The sequence below is a fragment of the Sciurus carolinensis genome, chromosome 8 (assembly GCF_902686445.1).
Source record: "Sciurus carolinensis chromosome 8, mSciCar1.2, whole genome shotgun sequence".
NCBI lineage: Eukaryota > Metazoa > Chordata > Mammalia > Rodentia > Sciuridae > Sciurus > Sciurus carolinensis.
In genome coordinates this window covers 108,030,998-108,050,043 of record NC_062220.1, presented here as the reverse complement: position 1 = coordinate 108,050,043, position 19,046 = coordinate 108,030,998, and the positions used below count along the sequence as shown (strand labels likewise).

Here is a 19,046-nt window from a genome sequence, read left to right as displayed (position 1 = left end):
AAAATTTTTCAATTTCACTGATGTACAGCTTATCAATTTCTTTCATGGATTATGCCTTTAGCGTTATAACTAAAAAACTTATTGCTGAACACAAGATCATCTGAATTTTCTCCTGTGCTATCTTCTAGATGTTTTATATTCTGTAATTGACATTTAAGTCTATGATATATTTTCAGTTAATTTTTGTGAAAGGTGTAAATTCTGTGTCTAGATTCTTTTTTTGTTTGTTTGTTTCTGGATTGGGATGTCTAGCTGTTCCAGTGTCGCCTGTTCAAAGACTATCCTTCCTCCATTAAATTGCTTTTGCTCTTTTGTCAAAGATTGGTTGACCTCATGTGTAGATCTATTTCCATTTCATTAATAAGTTTATCTCCTTTGCCAAGATCACACCATCTTGATATCTAAGATTTATACTAAAGTTGGATAAGGTCAGATATGACCTCTGACATTATTCAATATTATGTCCAATATTGTGGGTTTTTAAAATTCTTTTGACTATATAAATTTTAGAATCAATTTGCCAATGTGTACCACATAACTCACTGGATCTTTAAATATGGTTGCATTGAATCTATAGATCTAGTTGGAAGATCAGACATCTTGGTGATATTGAGACTTCCTGTCCATGTACATAGAATCTTTCTATATTTATTTAGCTCAAAGTTTTATACTTTTCCTAATAAAGATTTTATATGCATTTTGGTAGATATATATGTATTTCTTTTTCTCATTTCTGTGCAAAATGTAAGTGAATTGTGGGGTTTTTTTTAACCTCAAATTCCATTTTTTATGCTGAAACATAAGAAAGAAATTGACTTTCTTCTATTATGTATTTGTCCTGTATCTTCCTATAATTGTTCATTAGTTCCCAGAGGGTTTGGCTTTGAGTTATTCTTTGGTATTTCTACATAGACAGCAATGTCATAACGATCTATCTTTTATTTTCTAGTCATATCACATTAGCTGGAATTCCTAATATAACGTTAAATGAAAGTGTTGAGAACAGATATTCTTCCCTTATTCCTAATCTTAGAAGAAAAACATGTAGGTTCTCATCTTTAAGAATGATGTTAGCTGTGGGTTGTTTTTGGTTTGTTTGTTTTCTGATATCAGTTATCAAGGAAGTTCCACTATAATCCTAGTTTGCTAAGAGATTTTTTTTTGTTGTATTTGTTTGTGTAAATTATGGATGGATACCAGATGTTGTCCAATGCTTTTTGTGTCTCTATTTATATAATATGAGTTTCCTTCTTTAGTCTGTTGATATGATAGGTTATATTAATTTATTTTCAACTGTTGAAATGGTCTGCATGCTTCAATCAATCAAATTCCATTTCTTTCTGGTATATAATTTTTTTAAGTGTTGGACTCAATTTGATATCTTATGAAAAATATAGGTCTATAATTTCCTTTCTTGCAATGTCTTTGTCTAGTGTTGGTATCAAAGTAATGCTAGCCTCATTGAGTTAGGAAGTATTCTTTTTGCTTCCATTTCTATGAGATTGTAGAGAATCGGTGAGATTTCTTCCTGAGTTTACCAGTGAACCTAATTGGGTATGGTACTTTTTGTTTTTGAAGGTTATTAGTTATTGATAGCTATAACCCTACTGAGATGATCTATTTCTCTTTCTGTGAGTTTTGGTAGAATAACTCTTCCAAGGAATTTGTCCATTTCATTTGCATTTTCAAGTTTGTGAGCCGAGGCCATAATAATCCTTTCTTATCCTTTTAATGTTTATGGTTCCACTTTCACTTCTGATATTAGTAATCTGTTTTCTGATTTTTTCTTTGTTAACCTGATTAGAGATTTATCAGATTTATTGATCTTTTCAAAGAACCAACTTTTTCTCCATTGATTTCCTGTTTTCCATTTCATTCATTTCTACTCCAATGCTTAATATTTAAATTTTTTCTTATGCTTAGTATTTAATTTGCCTCTTGCACTAATTTCCTAAAGTTGAAGCTTAATTTGTAGATTTTAGATTTTTCCTTTTTTTTCCTAATATATGCATTTAATGCTATAAACTTCCCTTTAAACACTGTGTCCACAATTTTGATGAATTACCTTGTCATTTTCATTTAGGCTAACATACATTTTAATTTCTCTTGAAAATTCTTTTGTGAACTCCAGCACTGTGTTGTTTGATCTCTATGAGTTTGGGGGTATCCCAGCTACTTTTTTAAATTATTGATTTCTAGTTTAATTCCCTTTCAAATGTTTTTAGTGGTTGCCCTTGAGTTTGCAGCACACATTTCACAACTCATCCATGTCCTCTTTCTAGTAACCCTGCTCTACTTCGTGTGTAATACAAATGCCTTATAAAACAGTATTCCCATTCATCCCTCCCACCATCCTCTCATGAACATTGTTAACAATCATCTTATTTATCTCTAAGCTATGATAAATGAATACATTGTCACTCATCATTTTGAGAAAAAAGCTCGTGATCTCTTAAACCAGAAAAAGAGAGCTTCTATTTTATCTTCACCTACTCCTGTGATGCTCTTGCTTTCTTTATGTAGATCCAAGTATCTGACAGAAGTCATTTTTTCTTCCTTCTGAAGAATTTCTTTTAATATTTATTGCAAAGCAGGTCTACTGGAAACCAATTCCCTTAATTTTTGTTTGTCTGAAAAAGTATTTCTCTTTCACCTTGAAGGGTAATTTTTATTAAACACAGAATTGTTGATTGGTGGTTCTTTATTCTCGACACTGTAAATATTTCTCTCCATTCCCTTCTTTCTTTCATGATTTCTAAACAGAAGGCTGACGTCATTCTTATCTTTGCTCCTCTGCAGATAAGGTATTTCTTTCTGTTTTCATCCTTTTGGCTGTTATTTCTAGAATCACTAGTTTGCTACAAGCTAGTATGTCATAGCTCGAAGCTAATCTGGAAATGCAAATTAAACCAGAGTCTCTTAACACTCCATTAATTCTTCTTTTTCTCCTCCTTCTTCTTCTTTCCTCCTCTTCCTCTTCCTATCCTCCTCCTCTTCTTTCTCTCCATCCTTCCTCTTCTGGTGCTAGGGATCCAATCCAAGGACTCATGTGTGCTAAGGCATACCCTCCACCACTGAGCTATATCCCCAGTAAAAATATATTCTTTTTTTTTTTTTTTTGTGGTGCTGGGGATCGAACCCAGGGTCTTGTGCATGCAAGGCAAGCACTCTACCGACTGAGCTATCTCCCCAGCCCTAAAAGCATATTCTTAATGAAGAAAAATCTTGCTTTTATTATATATTTTTCCTGATTTTAAACATTAATCAATTTTTTATAAATTTTGTTTTATTTTTTAATTTGGTAGTCATAGGAAAGCATAAAAACTCAAATAAAACCTAAAGGAAGAACATGTTAACATTTTGATTTACATCTTTAGACCCTTTCTCTGTAACATTCACATATGTTAATATATATCTCTGTCTCAACCTTAATTTGTGATTTTCTTTCTTCACCTCATACATTTTAAGTACTTCCCCAGGTGGTTGTATATGAAAATGATCTTCTGTTTAAAGGTCTCATAGCACTCCATTATATTTCTATTTTCTCCATCTCTTTCTCCATGTGTGTACACACACACACACACACACACACACACACACACACACACACGTTTAGTATACATAAATAAAATATTTTTCTTTTCATAGGAATTCCCAGGCTAGCAACATCCTCTGTTAAACATTTAGGCTATTTATTATTACATTGTTTCTTGTAATAATTAGTGTGTGTAAAGTGTTGTATTTACTTACTTGTTTCCTCATCTTACACCTGTCAGCATTTCCTTGGGAACTGTTTCTAGCACTGGAATTACTTGACCAAAGGGATGACTTTTTTTCCCAAGATTTTTGATATGCATAGCCATATGCTCTTTCAGAAAGGTTGTACCAATTCACACCAAATGTTTTATACAAAAGCTATTTAAGTAATTCTGAAGTAGTGACTTCTAGGGTAAGAAGTTTAATGGTGGTGATAATGCTGTGAGGGACAGTGACGAATTATTTATTAGAAAGTCCCCTGCTCCTTATTGCTCATTTTGTGTTCTTTCATTAGAATCTTAATTTTTCACTTACGTTACAATTTATGTTTTAATTAAAGTCATATATGAACCAATCTTCAATTTGTTCTGTGTGTCTTATGACACCAAACCAAAACATAGGGTCCACTGAACAGTACCATCATCCTCACTCATGATCTTTCCTCTCTAAAGGCTACAGCTTTCTTTGCTTTAAGTGTTTTTTTTTTTTTTCCTGAAACTTTGAAAAGAATTCAAATGTATGGATTGAGAAACACAAGTTTAAAGACAGATATACAGATTTGAAGAAATTGTTAAGGTTTTCATGCCTGGAGCACAAGGTGAATGGAGGGATGTGTGAGACTGTAGGAGACTGTGGAAGGACCAAAGTGAACTTTAACATAAGCACAAGGGACTGTCAATGAAGGGTTTTTAAGACAGGAAGCAACACATCAGATCTGTATAGTTGACCCTGTGTATCTGTAGGTTCTGCATCCACAGATTCAACCAACCACAGACTGAAAGCATTCTTTTTAAAAACAACAACAGCAAAAAACCCTGTTTCTGTACTGAGCATTTACAGAATTTTTCCTGTCATTATTTCTTAAATAATACAGTCTAACAACTATTAACATAGTAATTACATTGTATTAGGCATTGTAAGTTATCAGAGGTGATTTAAAATATACCAGAAGATATACATAGGTTATCTGCCAATACTACAAACTTTATTTGATGGACTTGAGCATCTGTGGAAATTCATATCTATTTTCTGACCCAGGTAGGAAAGGGGTGGTAGTTTGTGTGCCCACTTGTCCTGGGGTGGTTGTAGCTCTGTGCATGCATAATGACTACAGTACCCCCTTGAGATGCAGATGCATAACCTTCGTTATACTCTCAAAGGGGTCACAGACCCCTCAAAATTCAAGACCTACTACTGAGAGCATGGAGTATATTTGGCAGAATCTGAACCAGGCAAACTGAATCTTTGGCTTTTCATCATGAACTCAATTGAGTCATGTGGTAAAGTTGTTGTTTTTTTTTTTTTTAACTAAGCATGGGTTTGTGTCTCTCACGAGTTGACTTAATAACATCAGCACACCAACAAAAGACAGTGCCTGCAAGGCACGTACGTGAGGAGACCAGGCTGGAGGATGGGGCCAGGACAGCAGGTGGGGAGGTCACGCTAGTCTCTGCCACCAGCGGGAGAGTCGCAGACTCTCAGAGATGGAGGGCTGTGCCATCTCTTGCCCCTCCTTCCCCTGTTCAAATGTGATTATGTCTCCCAGAGCAGACGGAAATCAGGTTAGTGTCACTGAGCAATGCTGAGCCGAGGTAATAAGAGCCCGAAGCAGAGCAGGTGCTAGCTGTAATGTGGCTTCGGAGAATTAGGACAAGCTGACTTGTAGCTCAGTGCCACGTGGATGAGTAATTTCGAACACTGTCCACGTGGCGCCCCGCGGCTTCTGCAGCCTGGATCCCTACCACCTGCCCACAGGCCTCCCTCTCCAGCTACAACATGCTGGGGCTTGTTGGAAGTGCATCTGGCACTGCCCCAAATACTGGGATCTTTTCCTGGCAGCTCAGGGACAATGCTCCAGATATCCCGTCTTTAGATGTGACAGGATAACAAGGTTAACTAAACCTGATGTCACTTTTGGTCTGTTCCTGCTTATATGTGTTCTTGGACAATTACTTACCTCTGGGACTCTACTTACATTGACAGTGAAGTAGGAATTATGGTCCTAATTCATTAAGGCTGCTGGAGTGATTAAATATAATTTAGGAAAAGCTCCTGGCACCCAGCCTGCCATCAAGTAAGCACTCAAAAAATGTCACCCATTCCTAGTGTCAACTGAGACTGAGGTCAACAACAGGGAAGTAATTTATAGATTCATAAAATATGTCATATAGCTTTAGATCTTGTTTTCTTAAAAATTAGTTCATGATATGGCAAAGTTATCACAAAGTTAAGTAAAAATGCAAGGTGCCAAATCATATCTTAAATATTTTAATGTGCTGAAAGAAAACTTACAAAATTGTATATTATGCTGTTTTGTATATTACTTGTGTGACCTGGAGCATTTCAGCTATCTCCACAGCTGTCAAGAGACAATCATAATACTTACCATGTCCTTCCTAAAGAGTCAAATGAGATACAGTCATCCAGACCAGTGCAAAGGATAAGACAGAATTTTATTGTTTCTACAAAAATGTTTCATGTACATTACAAATAAATCAATAATTACACAAGAGTCTAAGAAAAAAGGTTTGTGTTAACCAAAATCCCATCTCAGGAGATGAGCAATAATAATTATTGGTAAACATAATTCTAGATACTCTTCTATGCACATAGTAATGTATAGAAAATAATTTTAACAATGAAATATTTAATATGTATGTAATTTTAATAGCAGAAGTTAGTCCAATTAGCATTTAGTAAAGAAAACTTAGATGAAACTGAAGGAATGGCTACACTATAGGTAGGTCATTTCCAAAGGACTGGTAAAATTGAGAAAACACAATAATAAGCAATATTAATGTCTTGAGTCATTCTGTGGTTTTATCAAGTACGTAATTTTCACTTTTAAGGACATAGATGATGCATTCTAAGAGTCTCATCTCTACCAACTGAGCTAACCAGGTACCTTAAAGCATTTTAATATTCAATTAAATATCAGGATGAACTTGCAAATATCAGAGAAAAATAGCACACTAACTTGATTCCCAATAAATTCCCCAACTTGTCTAAGTGGTACAAGTGTGGAGAATGATGGATGCTTGAAAGGAGGAGGGCACACATAGAGGTATGGACAAAGAGGGTTGAGGGTGCCAGGAAAAGTGGAGCTACGGGACTAAGTCCATGGGCATCTTTTTCATGAGAGGGTCCCATGTCTGCTGTGTGTGGTAGGAAGATTGGAACCCAGCAAGATGCCTGCCAATATAACACAGAACTGAGTTGCCAACCCAGATATTTTTGCTCCAAGTACACAACTCAATTTTGTATTAACCTTGCTTTTTATTTTCTGTGTTTTTGATGCTTTAACATCTTTGGGATTTGCTACCCTGAGGAGGGAGTGCCTCTTCTGGGTTAGCCAATTCCCATTGATATTCAAAGAGTTGGCATATCTTTCATATGCAGACTAACCCATCCAGAGGTCCCACCTCACCCACCGCATATATGATGCTCTCACTCTGGGCCACTGACTACCTTCCCTAGTCACTCCAGACTAGGTACCACAGAATGGGAGGCATCCCCTGTGCCCAAGAGCTCAGTGAAATTATTCAAAGCAGCCAATGCTAAATCTGCTTCACCTGTAACTCTCCACAAAAGCCACAATAAAGGCTTTTGCCTGCATTTTCCCCTCACCCTTCCATCTCCTGACCAAGCTTGATGCAACCCTGATGTTGGTGGCTCCCCTCTTGGTACCATGAAAGACAAGCTAACTTCACCAGCAGTCATCTCCTGATCTATTGAGATCAAAAAACTAAAATAATGATAAAATCCACATTTTGCAACAGCCTGCCTCTGCTGGACCTGTAGGTAGGCCTCTTGTAGGGTTGATTCTGTGTGGGCACAGGTCAATTTAAAGGGAATTATGCCCAAACAGCACCTGAACATCCTGTGACTGGGTAACAGAGGAACTCTTGGTGTCTGGGTACATGTTGCTCTCTCTGAGAAACTTCTTCAGAGTAAATGTGCCAGTGACAGGGACACTTGCCACAGATGCCAAGCAAACATAGCATCTGCCTTGATGGTGGCAGTTGAATGAGCCACCAACAAGGCAGATGCCATACTACCTTGGCAAGAACTCATTGACTCTCACGGACATGAATTTGGCTCTCAGATCAAGCAAAGGTGGTCATAGGTGAGATGGAACCAGGAAGACCTGTGCCTGGGGTTCTTACATGAGAATTCCTGACCTCTCCAACTTTATTGTTATGGCCCATAGTGTTGCTTAAATAAGATTTCCATAAATTGTGTTAAATTTCACACTATTGTCATATATGAGGAACAATAGTATATGACATCCATTAATCAATTAGACTCTTTGCTTTTGGAAACATGTTTTCTTTTTTCATTTGGAGAGAATTTCAACTCAGCCAATATATTTAATCATCTATTCTGTGTTCAGCAAAGTGCAAATTTCCAGCACTACAAAGAAATAGGACACAGACCACAGTTTCAGAAACATCATAGGTCTACAAAGACATTGAGGCTCAGGAGAACAGCACCAGTAGTGCTAGTATAATCACAGCAGCTCAAGGTGGTCAGGGGACAGCAGAGGGCACAATGAATGCTGGACCACATTTCCCAGTATGTGACCTACAGCACTCAGTACTTTTATAATTTTTTTCAACATCAGCAGGCTTCTTCATGAATCTCCTGACAGTTGGAATTTTTCCTTGGGAGCAGTATCATTCAGGATGGGAAGCAGGGCAGATCAAAGCGAGTGTAAACTACTCTTGGCCAATGTCCCAATGTGGTTCTTAACTGATCCCAAAGACCTTTCTGAAAAATCATTTCACTGATGTCTTGGGCAATTCCAGCCTTATTGGAGCAAGCAACATTTCTGATGTGTAGCTCTATGCTCTGCCCACACACTCCTGCCCCACCCCAACTGAGGAAAAATCTTACTTCATAATAGGAACTATGTTCTTATATTCAATAGATATATTTAAAAAGTGGAATATAAGAATAGCTATCCATGTCCCAAGGCATCATGCATGGGAAATCTTTTCCAAGTTTCCTATTATCTAATCTTATGTCTCAGGTTTCTGTCTGCAAGTTTGTTTCTCTTAACCCTCTTAACCTGCAAGGATGCTTTCACCCAAAGATTAAGCATGCATTTATGGGTTTCCATTCACTGAGCACCAAGTTCAAGGTCCTGGGATAGCCTTGGCAATGGTTTTGCATGTGGAGGTTACAGCAATGACTAACGCATGAGAGATTAAAGGTTGTCTGTCTACTCTCCAGGTGGTTGCTACTTTGGGGACCACGTCTTGCTGCTCTTTTGATAATCTCTTAGAAGTGGGTCCTATCTGTAAGTATCTGATTTCATGTTCTTTTTGAAAACTGTTCTTAGCAAAACATTTTTGTTTAGATTTTCTTCATCATCATTCATTTCATATTGTGATGATTTTTCCAAACTCTTCTTGCATTTGCAATAATGAAACCTCATTGACTAGAACTCTAAAAACTCAGAATTTGGGCTAATTGGCCAAGAACTGAGCTTAAGTATACCAACATACTATCTGTAAGGAAAAACAAAATGCTCCAAGCAATATCATAATGGTACAAAACTGCAGGCTATACTGGCCCTGTTGAGGAGAATAAACTCTACATCTTGAAGCAACTACCATTACACGAGGGTCCTTTACATATACATGACATATATACAACATGAGAACTGCCCATATTTAAATTGAGTTTTTTGGCTTGTCTTTTTTAGTCCCCTTTTTAAACATTTCATCCATGCACTACATAAGGTCAGACCACATATAGGATGGTAGATACAACATGGCCTCAGTGTGCAGCAGCCTGGACCATCTAGATTTGTGTAAGAACACTATGATGTTCTCACAATGAAAAAATTGCCTAAGGACCGACTTATTTCTCAGGGCATATCCCATCATTCAACAACATATGGCTGTGCTGAATGTACTTAAGCAAATTGCTTAAAGTAATTTAGCAAATCAATAGGTTGAAACTGGATTTCTGCAAAGAATACTCAGTGATTCACACAACTTGCTGACTCACACTTACCTCTTCCCTCCCTTAGAGCACTTTGGTTTTCTCATTGAGACTATGATTCTGTTTCCAAAGGTACAACATAAATGACTGTTTGTGAAGTTTCAACTTCAATGTGAGACTCTGGAAACTCCACAGGTCTTGGAGCTCTTTCTAGGGATTGGAGAACTCTCCTTGAGCACCAAGGAAATACTACTGGTCCATGAAACTCTCCCTTTCTCTATCCCTCAGATGTAAACATTCCAGGTAGAGCTGCCTCAAAGTCAGGCTCTCAAGCCAGGCATGGTGTCACATACCACTCAGGAGGTGGAGGCAGGAGGATTGCAAGTTCAAAGTCACCCTCATCAACTTAGCAGGGTCCTAAGTAACCCAGTGAGACCCTGTCTCAAAGTGAAAAATAAAAAGAGCTTGGGAGGTGGCTCAGTGGTTAAGCACCTCTAGGTTCAATTTTGGTACCAAAAAAGAAAAAGTCAGACTCTTAGATCATCATGCCTATGGCTTGTGCCAAGGATCATGCTACTTGCTAGGCAGTAGGACAATTCTCAGTCTACATACACCAAGCATGTTTGTAATCTCTCCTAATCCAATATTCTCCTGTGGTCTGTTCTCAGAAGTGGATCTTCCTCACCAGGGTAATTGTCTCTGGTCAGTGACTGGGGAAAACTGGTGTTTCAGGTACTCTGGTGTGATGGTGGGAGACCATGGCCCTGGCCACAGAGAATCTGTGGTCCATCCAGCCCAGGCCTGCGTGTTACAGCTATGTGCCTTAAATTCTGAGTTTCATTTTCCCTATCTCAAAATTGGAGGGAAAAGCAGTACTTGTCATTGAGAAATAATATTTCCCTTACAGGATTGTTCAGAAGACAAGCTAATGCGGGGACAATGTGTTAAAAGTAGACCGTATTGCTGGTGCTGTAGGGAATGCAATTCTAGTCACATACCCCAGGCAGTGGGGTGGGTACACACTTGCCCATTCACCCAGTTTCTCCACCTGTTATAAGCTATGGCAGACATCTCTCTGTAAGAACAACTGACTGAAGGCAGCCACACACAACCAGGCAAGGAGAAGAAAGGACTAACTGGCCAACACAGAGTTCCGGCCGTAGTGTTGGCTTCCTTAGTGGCAAACCTTCACTGCCTCAGCCAAGCAACTCGAAGTCCTCTGACTCAGATGTCAGGCTAAGAACTGAATGTCCCAGCCAGAAGGTGGCTGATGTAATTCCCCAGGCTATCGAATTTAAAGGGCCAAGGTCTTCTGTGGCTGCTGCCCCCTGAGCAGAGTGCTGTCCGCCAGTGGAAGCAGGTGATGATAGCCAGTGGGTGCCATCTACCATTTGCTATGACCTGGGTGATTGCAGCTCTGCTGTCCTGCTGTCCTGGAGCTCCCTCTGCTTTGCAGGGTCTGGAGGCCAGAGCTTGACTTATGTTTGTGTTTGGTTGAAGCCTAGAGGTTGCTTCTGGGTTATGCTTGGGGAGCTGACCACTGGTGAAGGCAAAACCCTTTCATTCATTGTCATGGTTTTGTACTTGAGGATGAAGGTACTAACCACTGAGTTGGTACTACCTTAGCAATTCAGTCAGCACCTTTTTAACCTAGTTTCTTTCATCTAATACTTCTTATTTGACTATCCCCAAAGAGTTAGCATTCTTCAACAACAAGCTGCCTTTTCTGAGATGCTGAGCTGACGTTGTCTTAGAGTATGATTAAAATAATCTATTAATACAATTCAAGGAAGTTTTTCAGCCACCATCATTTGACAAAGAAACAAAGCAGAAGATGATTGTCTTCAAATTTCTGCTTTAGGAAAGACAGTTTCCTTTTAGTCCCTTTGGAAATGATTTTCCAAAAAAGTCATTGCTGTCAATCCACTTGGCCCAGATAGTTGCCCAGGAAGGTTCTAGTGAGAAGAGGATGAGATACAATAAGAAGATAGTTGATGGCAGTTGGGAGCCAGGCCTGTAAGGGTGGAAGCTGAGGACCTGACAGGGCTGAACAGGGAAGGTGGTCTCAGGGAATGAGGGAGGGGAACAGTGTAGGGAAACCTGTCAAAACTCTGTCCTGGAGGTCTGGATGGCTGGGAGGAGAGCATGCAGCTAGAGGGGCAACTGGTCTGGTAAGATAATAGGTGCCAGCAGTGGGAAGCTGTAAAGGTTGCCTTGTCCTCTCCACCCAGATGGCCTTGCTTCAGGGCTAGGTGTGTGCCTGACAGATACAACTCCCTTAGCTCTGGCAGTGGAGCCTCCGGGTCCACCCTGTGTTCAACCAACTCCTAGATGTGCACACATATGTGGGAGGGCAGGAAGGAGGTGTGTGTATCAGCCAATCATGTACAAGATGCACAGCACAGAGTGGCACCAAACAGACTTCATTTCCCTCGGCACAAGAGAAGCCCATGTGGTGTCTATGAGTCCAGGGGTGTCTATGAGTTCCCTTCTGTTGGAATTTTGGATCAATACAAGCTTAAAGGGTGGTCCAGAAGACCACCCCTGCTCTGATTTTCCTCACTGTGACACCTATTTCAAGTTCAAACGTTCCCCCCAAACTCCTTCAGGTTTGATCGTGTACTAGAAGACGCACAGTACTCAGTAAAAGCTATGCTCCAGGTTATGGTTTATGGCAGGAATTAAAATTAGCCAAGGAGGAGACACACAGGGCAGAGAGTGCAAACATGGAGCTTCTGGTGGTCCTCTTGAGAGGGCATGGATTCTCCCAGTCACAATGTCTGACCATATGCATGGAGAAGGGAGACTTTCCCAGCATGTAAATTTACCAGACTCTTTTGTGTTAGATTTACCTTTTTTTTTTTTTAAATGTATTTTGTGGTGCTAGAGATTGAACTCAGGGCCTCATTCATGCCAGGCATGAGTTCTGACACCGAGCCATGTTCCCAGGTCTCTTGTCAGTTCTTACAGGGCCTTGATCACACTCTGCCTGCATGGCTGACCTTTAGTCTTCAATTCCTCCTGGAAGTCCAACTAATATCCTTTAGTAATCAATTCTTCAAAAGGTCAGAACTGATATGGCAGGTCCAGTGTTCCCATCATAAATCATATTAAAATTGTCTGAGGTCAAAGGCCCAGGCCAAAAAAAAAAGAAGCTTGTATGAAGCAGGACATTCCAGGGGCCCATCTCCAAGGAGCCAAGGGCAAAGGCTAGATATTTTGGTGGTAAAGTTGCATCTTTATTGTACATCTTTTATCTGGTGCCTCCCTTCCCTTCTCTCATCAGTTCCCTCAGTCTTTTCCTACCCACTGTCCCCTCCCCAGGTGTCTGATTCACTCTGGAGTGGCTTGGGTGCTGACATCCTTCTTGGTCCCATCTGGGATTCAGGACCTGATCTTTCCTCTGGACATTCTGGAGGAGGTGCTGTGAACTGAGGGGTTGTGGGACTGAGTGCCTTCCTTTCTCTTCACTCTGTTTCACTGTGTTGCCCACCACTGCCTCATGGATGGTGGCTATGGGAGGAGGAAGAGAGAAGTGAGGAAGAAAGAGAAACCCATTGACCCCTTTGAATCCTGCCCCTTTCCTTCCATCCTGTGACTGGTGTGTTTCCTGACTCATCTTCCTATTCAGTCTCGGGGTCTTGCTCTGCCTCCTGCCTTCATTTAATAGTCCTGAACTGACCACAAACATGGACATCTATCAAATTCTACCAAAAAGTCTCAAGAGTAAAGGGAATCCCATTACTAAAAAGTCTGTGTGTGGTCCAAGCAGCTCCCATGTGAAGCACAAAATCACCTCTATTCCATCTGGACTGCTTTAACAAAATGCCACAGACCAGGTGGCATAGAAACAACAGGAACTTGTTACTCACATTCCTGGTGGCTGGAAGTACAAGATCAAGGCTCTGGCAGATTCAGTGTCTGGTGAAGGCCCATTTCCTGCCACCTGTTTGTCTTTATATGGTAGCGGGTATGAGGGGCTCTCTGGGGTGTCTTTTATGAGGGTGTTAATCCCATTTTGAGAGCTCCACTCTGATGAGCTAACCACCTCCCAAGGGCTCCACTCCTAATACCATCACCTCTGGGGTTAGGATTTCAACGAATGGTTTGGGGTGAACACAAGCATTCAGACCATAGTGTGCTTTGAAATTCTGTGCCCTATCTTACAAAGGAATGTGAAGTTTCTATTGACCCCACACACATCTGAGGTGTAGCTGTCCTCCTGTCATCATCCCCTGAATGATACTTCAGGACGAAGCCCCACATTATGCTACGGCTTTGTCTTCTGCCTCATCTGCTTGGGGTCATGTGCGCACCAGGAGGGACTGATTGTTGGAGAGGTGATAAAACCCAGACATCTCGGCCCATAAGCCTTCCTTCAGGTCACTCAGGCCTCCCCTGTGCCATGATCTTTGGCTCTGGTGCCCTGACGTCTATCCTTAAAACACATTTGATCTTGATCCACCTGAGGGTTTTCATCCTGAAGATCAAACTGAGTCAAAGATTTAAAATGTCTTTTGTATCTTTTATCAGCAGAGCTCAGAGTGACTCATCTCTCCTCAAAGTGCACTGGTAAATGAGCATTTTATATGGAAAAGTGAAGGATGAATCCACTGATCAGTACTAACTCGGTGCTGATTCTGACACCTGGCAACCTCGTCTGTACAGGGCCCAGCTTCCTTCCACCCTCTCTGCAATTCTCACTTACCTGGTGATTAACTAGTACCTGGGCTAAAGGAAAGACTAATCATGAAAAGCACATTTATTTCTCACCAACCTTGTGCTGAGTGTTGTCATAGGCATGCTGTGAATATTACCTAACTTTGATCTCCATTTTGCCTGTGAGGAGAATGATCCTTGGAGGAAGTAGACAAGGTCACATAGCTGCTGAGAAGTTGAAGCAGGAGATGAACCCAGATATGGTCAAATTTGGGGAACATGCCTATGCACAAGGCTCTTTCATCCCCCTCAAAAAGGATGGCCCCTACTTACAGGCTCTTCTGGTATGATTGGAAAACAGAAATCCAATTCATGATTAAAGATAATGTAAGATGATCAACTTCATGGTGGGGATGGAGTGGGGCCCAGAAAGGTCTGGGTGGATTATGTGCCAGACCTTTCCCCAGAGGATGTTGTGAGAACTTGAGAATAAATAGGTTGGCAGAGAGGATAGGGGAGGAAATTCTGGGTGGGTGAGATGAGGGAGGACTGTAAAGCGTGGTGTGCCTGGAAAAGAGTGAAAGGGTGAACAAGGGAGGAGGAGGTGGTGCTTGCTGACTCCTTAGCACTGTACTGAGCAGTGAGGGTTAGGCAACTGATTTTCTCTCCCCGACTTTCCAATCACTCACTAAGCAGCTGGTGCATGTCCAGGACCAACAGCACACACCTCTGCCCTCAGCTTCAGTATCTCCTAGGACAGGGAGGGGCCTTTTGGAGATCCATTCATTGGTTCCACAAATACTATAGATGAGCTGTATATATAAGAAGGATGCTGGGAAGGACAAGGTCAGCTGTCTGACTAGATGTAGACAGGGTGACCATGTAAGAACTCAACAATTGCTTCTGACTTCAGGCAAGAAGGAGGACATGTGGCTGCACATTGATGCTGCTTACGCAGGCAGCGCCTTCATCTGCCCTGAGTTCCGGCATCTTCTGAACGGAGTGGAGGTGGGTGAGATTTTTGCTGTGTAATAAGGTGTGTTTTCTTGTTTTGTTTTGCATGTGTGTGGTGCTGGTGATCAAACCCAGGGCTTATACATGCACATGCACTCTACCACTGAGCTATACCTCCCAGACCAAGGTCTTTTAAAGCACTATGTGTTTAACCCTTATAAAAACCTGACACTCAATTTCTCACTGTTGTGGTTTGTTTCAGCAAGCCATTTTTATAAACAATTCCACTGATTATTGGGAATTATGCTTCCTCAGGCCAGGGACTGAGAATTTTCTCCAGTCCTACAAGTCATACAGCCTGTCTTTTTGAGGTCCTCCAGATTCTGACACCTATTTTTCAGTCTATAATATCCTGGGCAGAGTTATGCATAATAGGTTGCATTTAACTTACAAAATTATGGTAAAATATTTAGGGGAAAAATTTTAATGCATTTTATTCACAAGATAATTTAAAGTACTAACCTGTAAATCATCTACAAGCTGGCTCAATTTGTTATTCACATTCTACTCCTATATCTGAGCATGATGGTTACTTTAACCAATATCAAACAAAGCTACCAACGCTTTTAAATGCCCCATTCACCCTTCTGGAAATTATAAAATGTGACCCATAAAGCAAGTAAAACACCCACTTCATTTGAGAAATAGCAATCAAAATTATTGATCAGTTCTCTGCTTTTCCAGAGACCTTTGGTACATGAAGTGGTACAGACTTACACCCACGGGTGTGCTGATGTGTTATTTCAGACTGGTCCTTGTGGCAGCTCATAAGGCACAAAGCCTTTCTCCCCAGGAAGCAATGGAGGATTCTAAGAGACTGTCTTTGGAAATGTGTCCAGGGAAGGAGATACTGAATCAGAGGTGTCATAGTATTGGCCAGGAAATAATTGCTTTCTGCTTATGGATGGAGGGCTTGTTGAGACCTCACCCTGTATGTGTCAGGATGAATGGTGCAGGATTTTCCATTAGAATTCCTGGTTTTGTTACTTGAATTGCAGGTTCTGCTCCTTGTAACTCAGCCAAAGGTGAGGGGGCAGAGGTTAGTGAAGGAAAACGAATCTATTCAAAACTGGCCCTGAGGAAGATAGAGGAGACCTTTGCTGTTTCAAATCTCCATTTTGGGAGGGCTCAAAGGCACGAACAGCCTTTGTAAGAGGAATGGGATACAGTGGACTAAAGACAGAGGAAATTTGTATATGTAGATTTAGTTGAGTAGTGCAAGCCAAAGAATATGTTACCAGTTAGGAGTTCGGCTTTTCTTCCCCACCCCTTTTTTTTTTTGATACCAGGGATTGAACCCAGGGGCGCTCAACCACTGAACCACATCCCCAGTTCCCCATCCCTTTAAAAAAAAATTTATTTAGAGGCAGGTTCTCGCTAAGTTGATTAGGGCCTTGTTTGGTGACTGAGGTGGGCTTTGAACTCGCAATCCTCCTGCCTCAGCGTCCTGAGTCTTTGGGATTGTAGACGTGTACCACAGTGCCTGACCAATTCCAGTTTTTCAACCCTTGATGTTACCCACCAAGATTTTGGGGCCAGTTTTGCAGTTTCCATCCTCAGCTTGAGGAGTTTCAGTTACCAAAAAAAAACAATTTATCAGGAAACTGGGGAGACTGGGGCTCTGTTACAGTTTAATCACTTAGAACTAGCTGTGCACCCTTGGGCAAGTTAGGTATCCCCTCTATGTCTCGTTAAATGGATTTCATAATGATGCCTCCTTTATGGGGTTGTTGTAAGGAGTAGGTGAGTCAATCATATTTAAAGGGCTTAAGCAGGAAGTACTGAGCATGCATTAGATGCTTTTATTATTTTCACCATTGCTTGGAGAACTTTCCCTGAAAACCCCTCTCTGCTTGCATGTCAGGGTCAGGCTTACCAATCAATTTTCTAATTACTGTTTTGAATTCTCATAGCGCTATAAAACCAGAAAAGTGAATGTCTGAGGTATAGAATACAAAAGCTACATCTTTGAAGAGAATAATCCCCTTATTACTAATGAATAAAATGTCATTCTTGTTCATATCCCATCACATTCATTCATTCACCAATTGCTTATCAAGTGCTTCGTACATGCTAGGGCTTAGAGGGATCCCTGAGGATAAATGAAGCTTCCAGAAACATACATAAGTACTGGGGTGGGGGTTAGCTTGAGATGTTCTAATAATATGATGTGAATACCATTCCCTCTATAGTTCATTGCTGATAGCTATTTTTGTGGGTGCTTACTGCTAGAAAATTAAGAATAAATTTCTATATGGATTGAGCATTCCTAATCCAAAAATCCAAACTCCAAAATCTGAAGCTTTTTCATCTCCGACATGACATCACAAATGGAAATTTTCACACTGTGAAACTGCTTCACACATAAAACTTTTAAATATCATAAAAAACTTACCTTCAGGCTATGGTTTAAAGTATATCTTGAAACATATTTGAATTTCATATTTAGACTTGGGTCCCTTCACCACAATATCTCATTATGCATATGCAAATATTCTGAAATGCAAAGAGATCAGAAATTAAAAACATTTCTGGTCCCAAGCATTTTGGATAAGGGATACTCAACCTGTGCCATGCAAATACCTTTAATTATGGAGATAACATTCATTGCTTGCAACGACTGTCCGTGGACAGCCTCAGGGAAGTTCTTCTTGGATTTATGTGCTTCTCTCCAGGGCAGGGCCTAGACCACAGACTCCTATCTAACTCCAGGTGTTAGGTTTGGGATTTCATGATCTTTTCCTATCGCTGCTTTTCTTTTCCCCATGGACTGACAACTTGAGGTTTTTCCTTTCATAGAAGGGTGCCTAGCAGTCAGACCACCTCCGAGATGTGCACTCCCGCCAGATCCTATCAACAGCAGACAGTGTTTCGTGTCCAACAAGGAGTCATTTCAATTTTTCCTCCATTATTGTTCCGGACTCTCTCCTCGCCTGGCTGAGGGCTTTGCTGCTCAGTGGGTCAGATAAGCGAGCTGCAATATCCTGTGGTGGCCCTACCCTTGGAGATAAGAGCCTTTCTCTCTGTCAGCAGGAGGAAAATATCACTGTTGGGTAATGAAAGAAGTTTAAACAGATAAGCCCCAGAGGAGGGAACTAATAAAATTCCTAGCAAACAAAGCTCCTCTTTAACCTTTTGTTTCCTTTTATCAACAAATGAAACTTGCTGTAATTTCCTGTCTCTTTCTCAAAATTACTTTTTTTTGAAACCTGGAAGGAAATGAATCGGTACCTCCAGAGTAGGTCCATGTGGAAGGTTGCCATCTGCTGACCAAATGTCTCTCTGATGCTGATGCTGACCTGGCCTCTTCAGTGCTCATCCCTGGAACCAAATAGGGAAGGGTCACAAAGGCTTGGACAGACTGAAAATTCTTCCCTTTAGAAGACTGGGCCAGACTGACTGTACAATGGCACCAGCCTCTATTTCTGCTTCAATATGACTTTAGAGGTGCCCAAATCCCCTGCTTTTCTGATGAATTTAGTTCCAATTTATCAATCAGATAATAAACCAGAGCATGCATTTTGAAAAATCTAAGAAAGTATCATGTGTGGTAGGTCAGTGAGGATGCACTTCTCAGTCACTCTAGGTAGGTGAAACATCTTATCTCCTTGCAAATACGGTGGGTGAAGCTGGAGTTTACAGCTGTTGTGTATGATCTTCCAGCC

General features: G+C 40.7%; 1 protein-coding gene across 4 annotated transcripts in view; it reads left to right on the top strand.

The window, feature by feature from the left end:
* Ddc (dopa decarboxylase) overlaps positions 1-19,046 on the top strand; it is a 98,222-nt gene that overhangs the window by 47,398 nt on the left and 31,778 nt on the right. For 3 of the 4 annotated variants that reach the window (XM_047561320.1, XM_047561318.1, XM_047561317.1), the window contains 3 exons: positions 8,992-9,058; positions 14,242-14,280; positions 15,281-15,375. In XM_047561320.1, coding sequence (XP_047417276.1) covers positions 8,992-9,058; positions 14,242-14,280; positions 15,281-15,375 — 201 coding nt within the window. The remainder of the gene's footprint in view (positions 1-8,991; positions 9,059-14,241; positions 14,281-15,280; positions 15,376-19,046) is intronic. The other variant, XM_047561319.1, reaches the window with a different exon arrangement.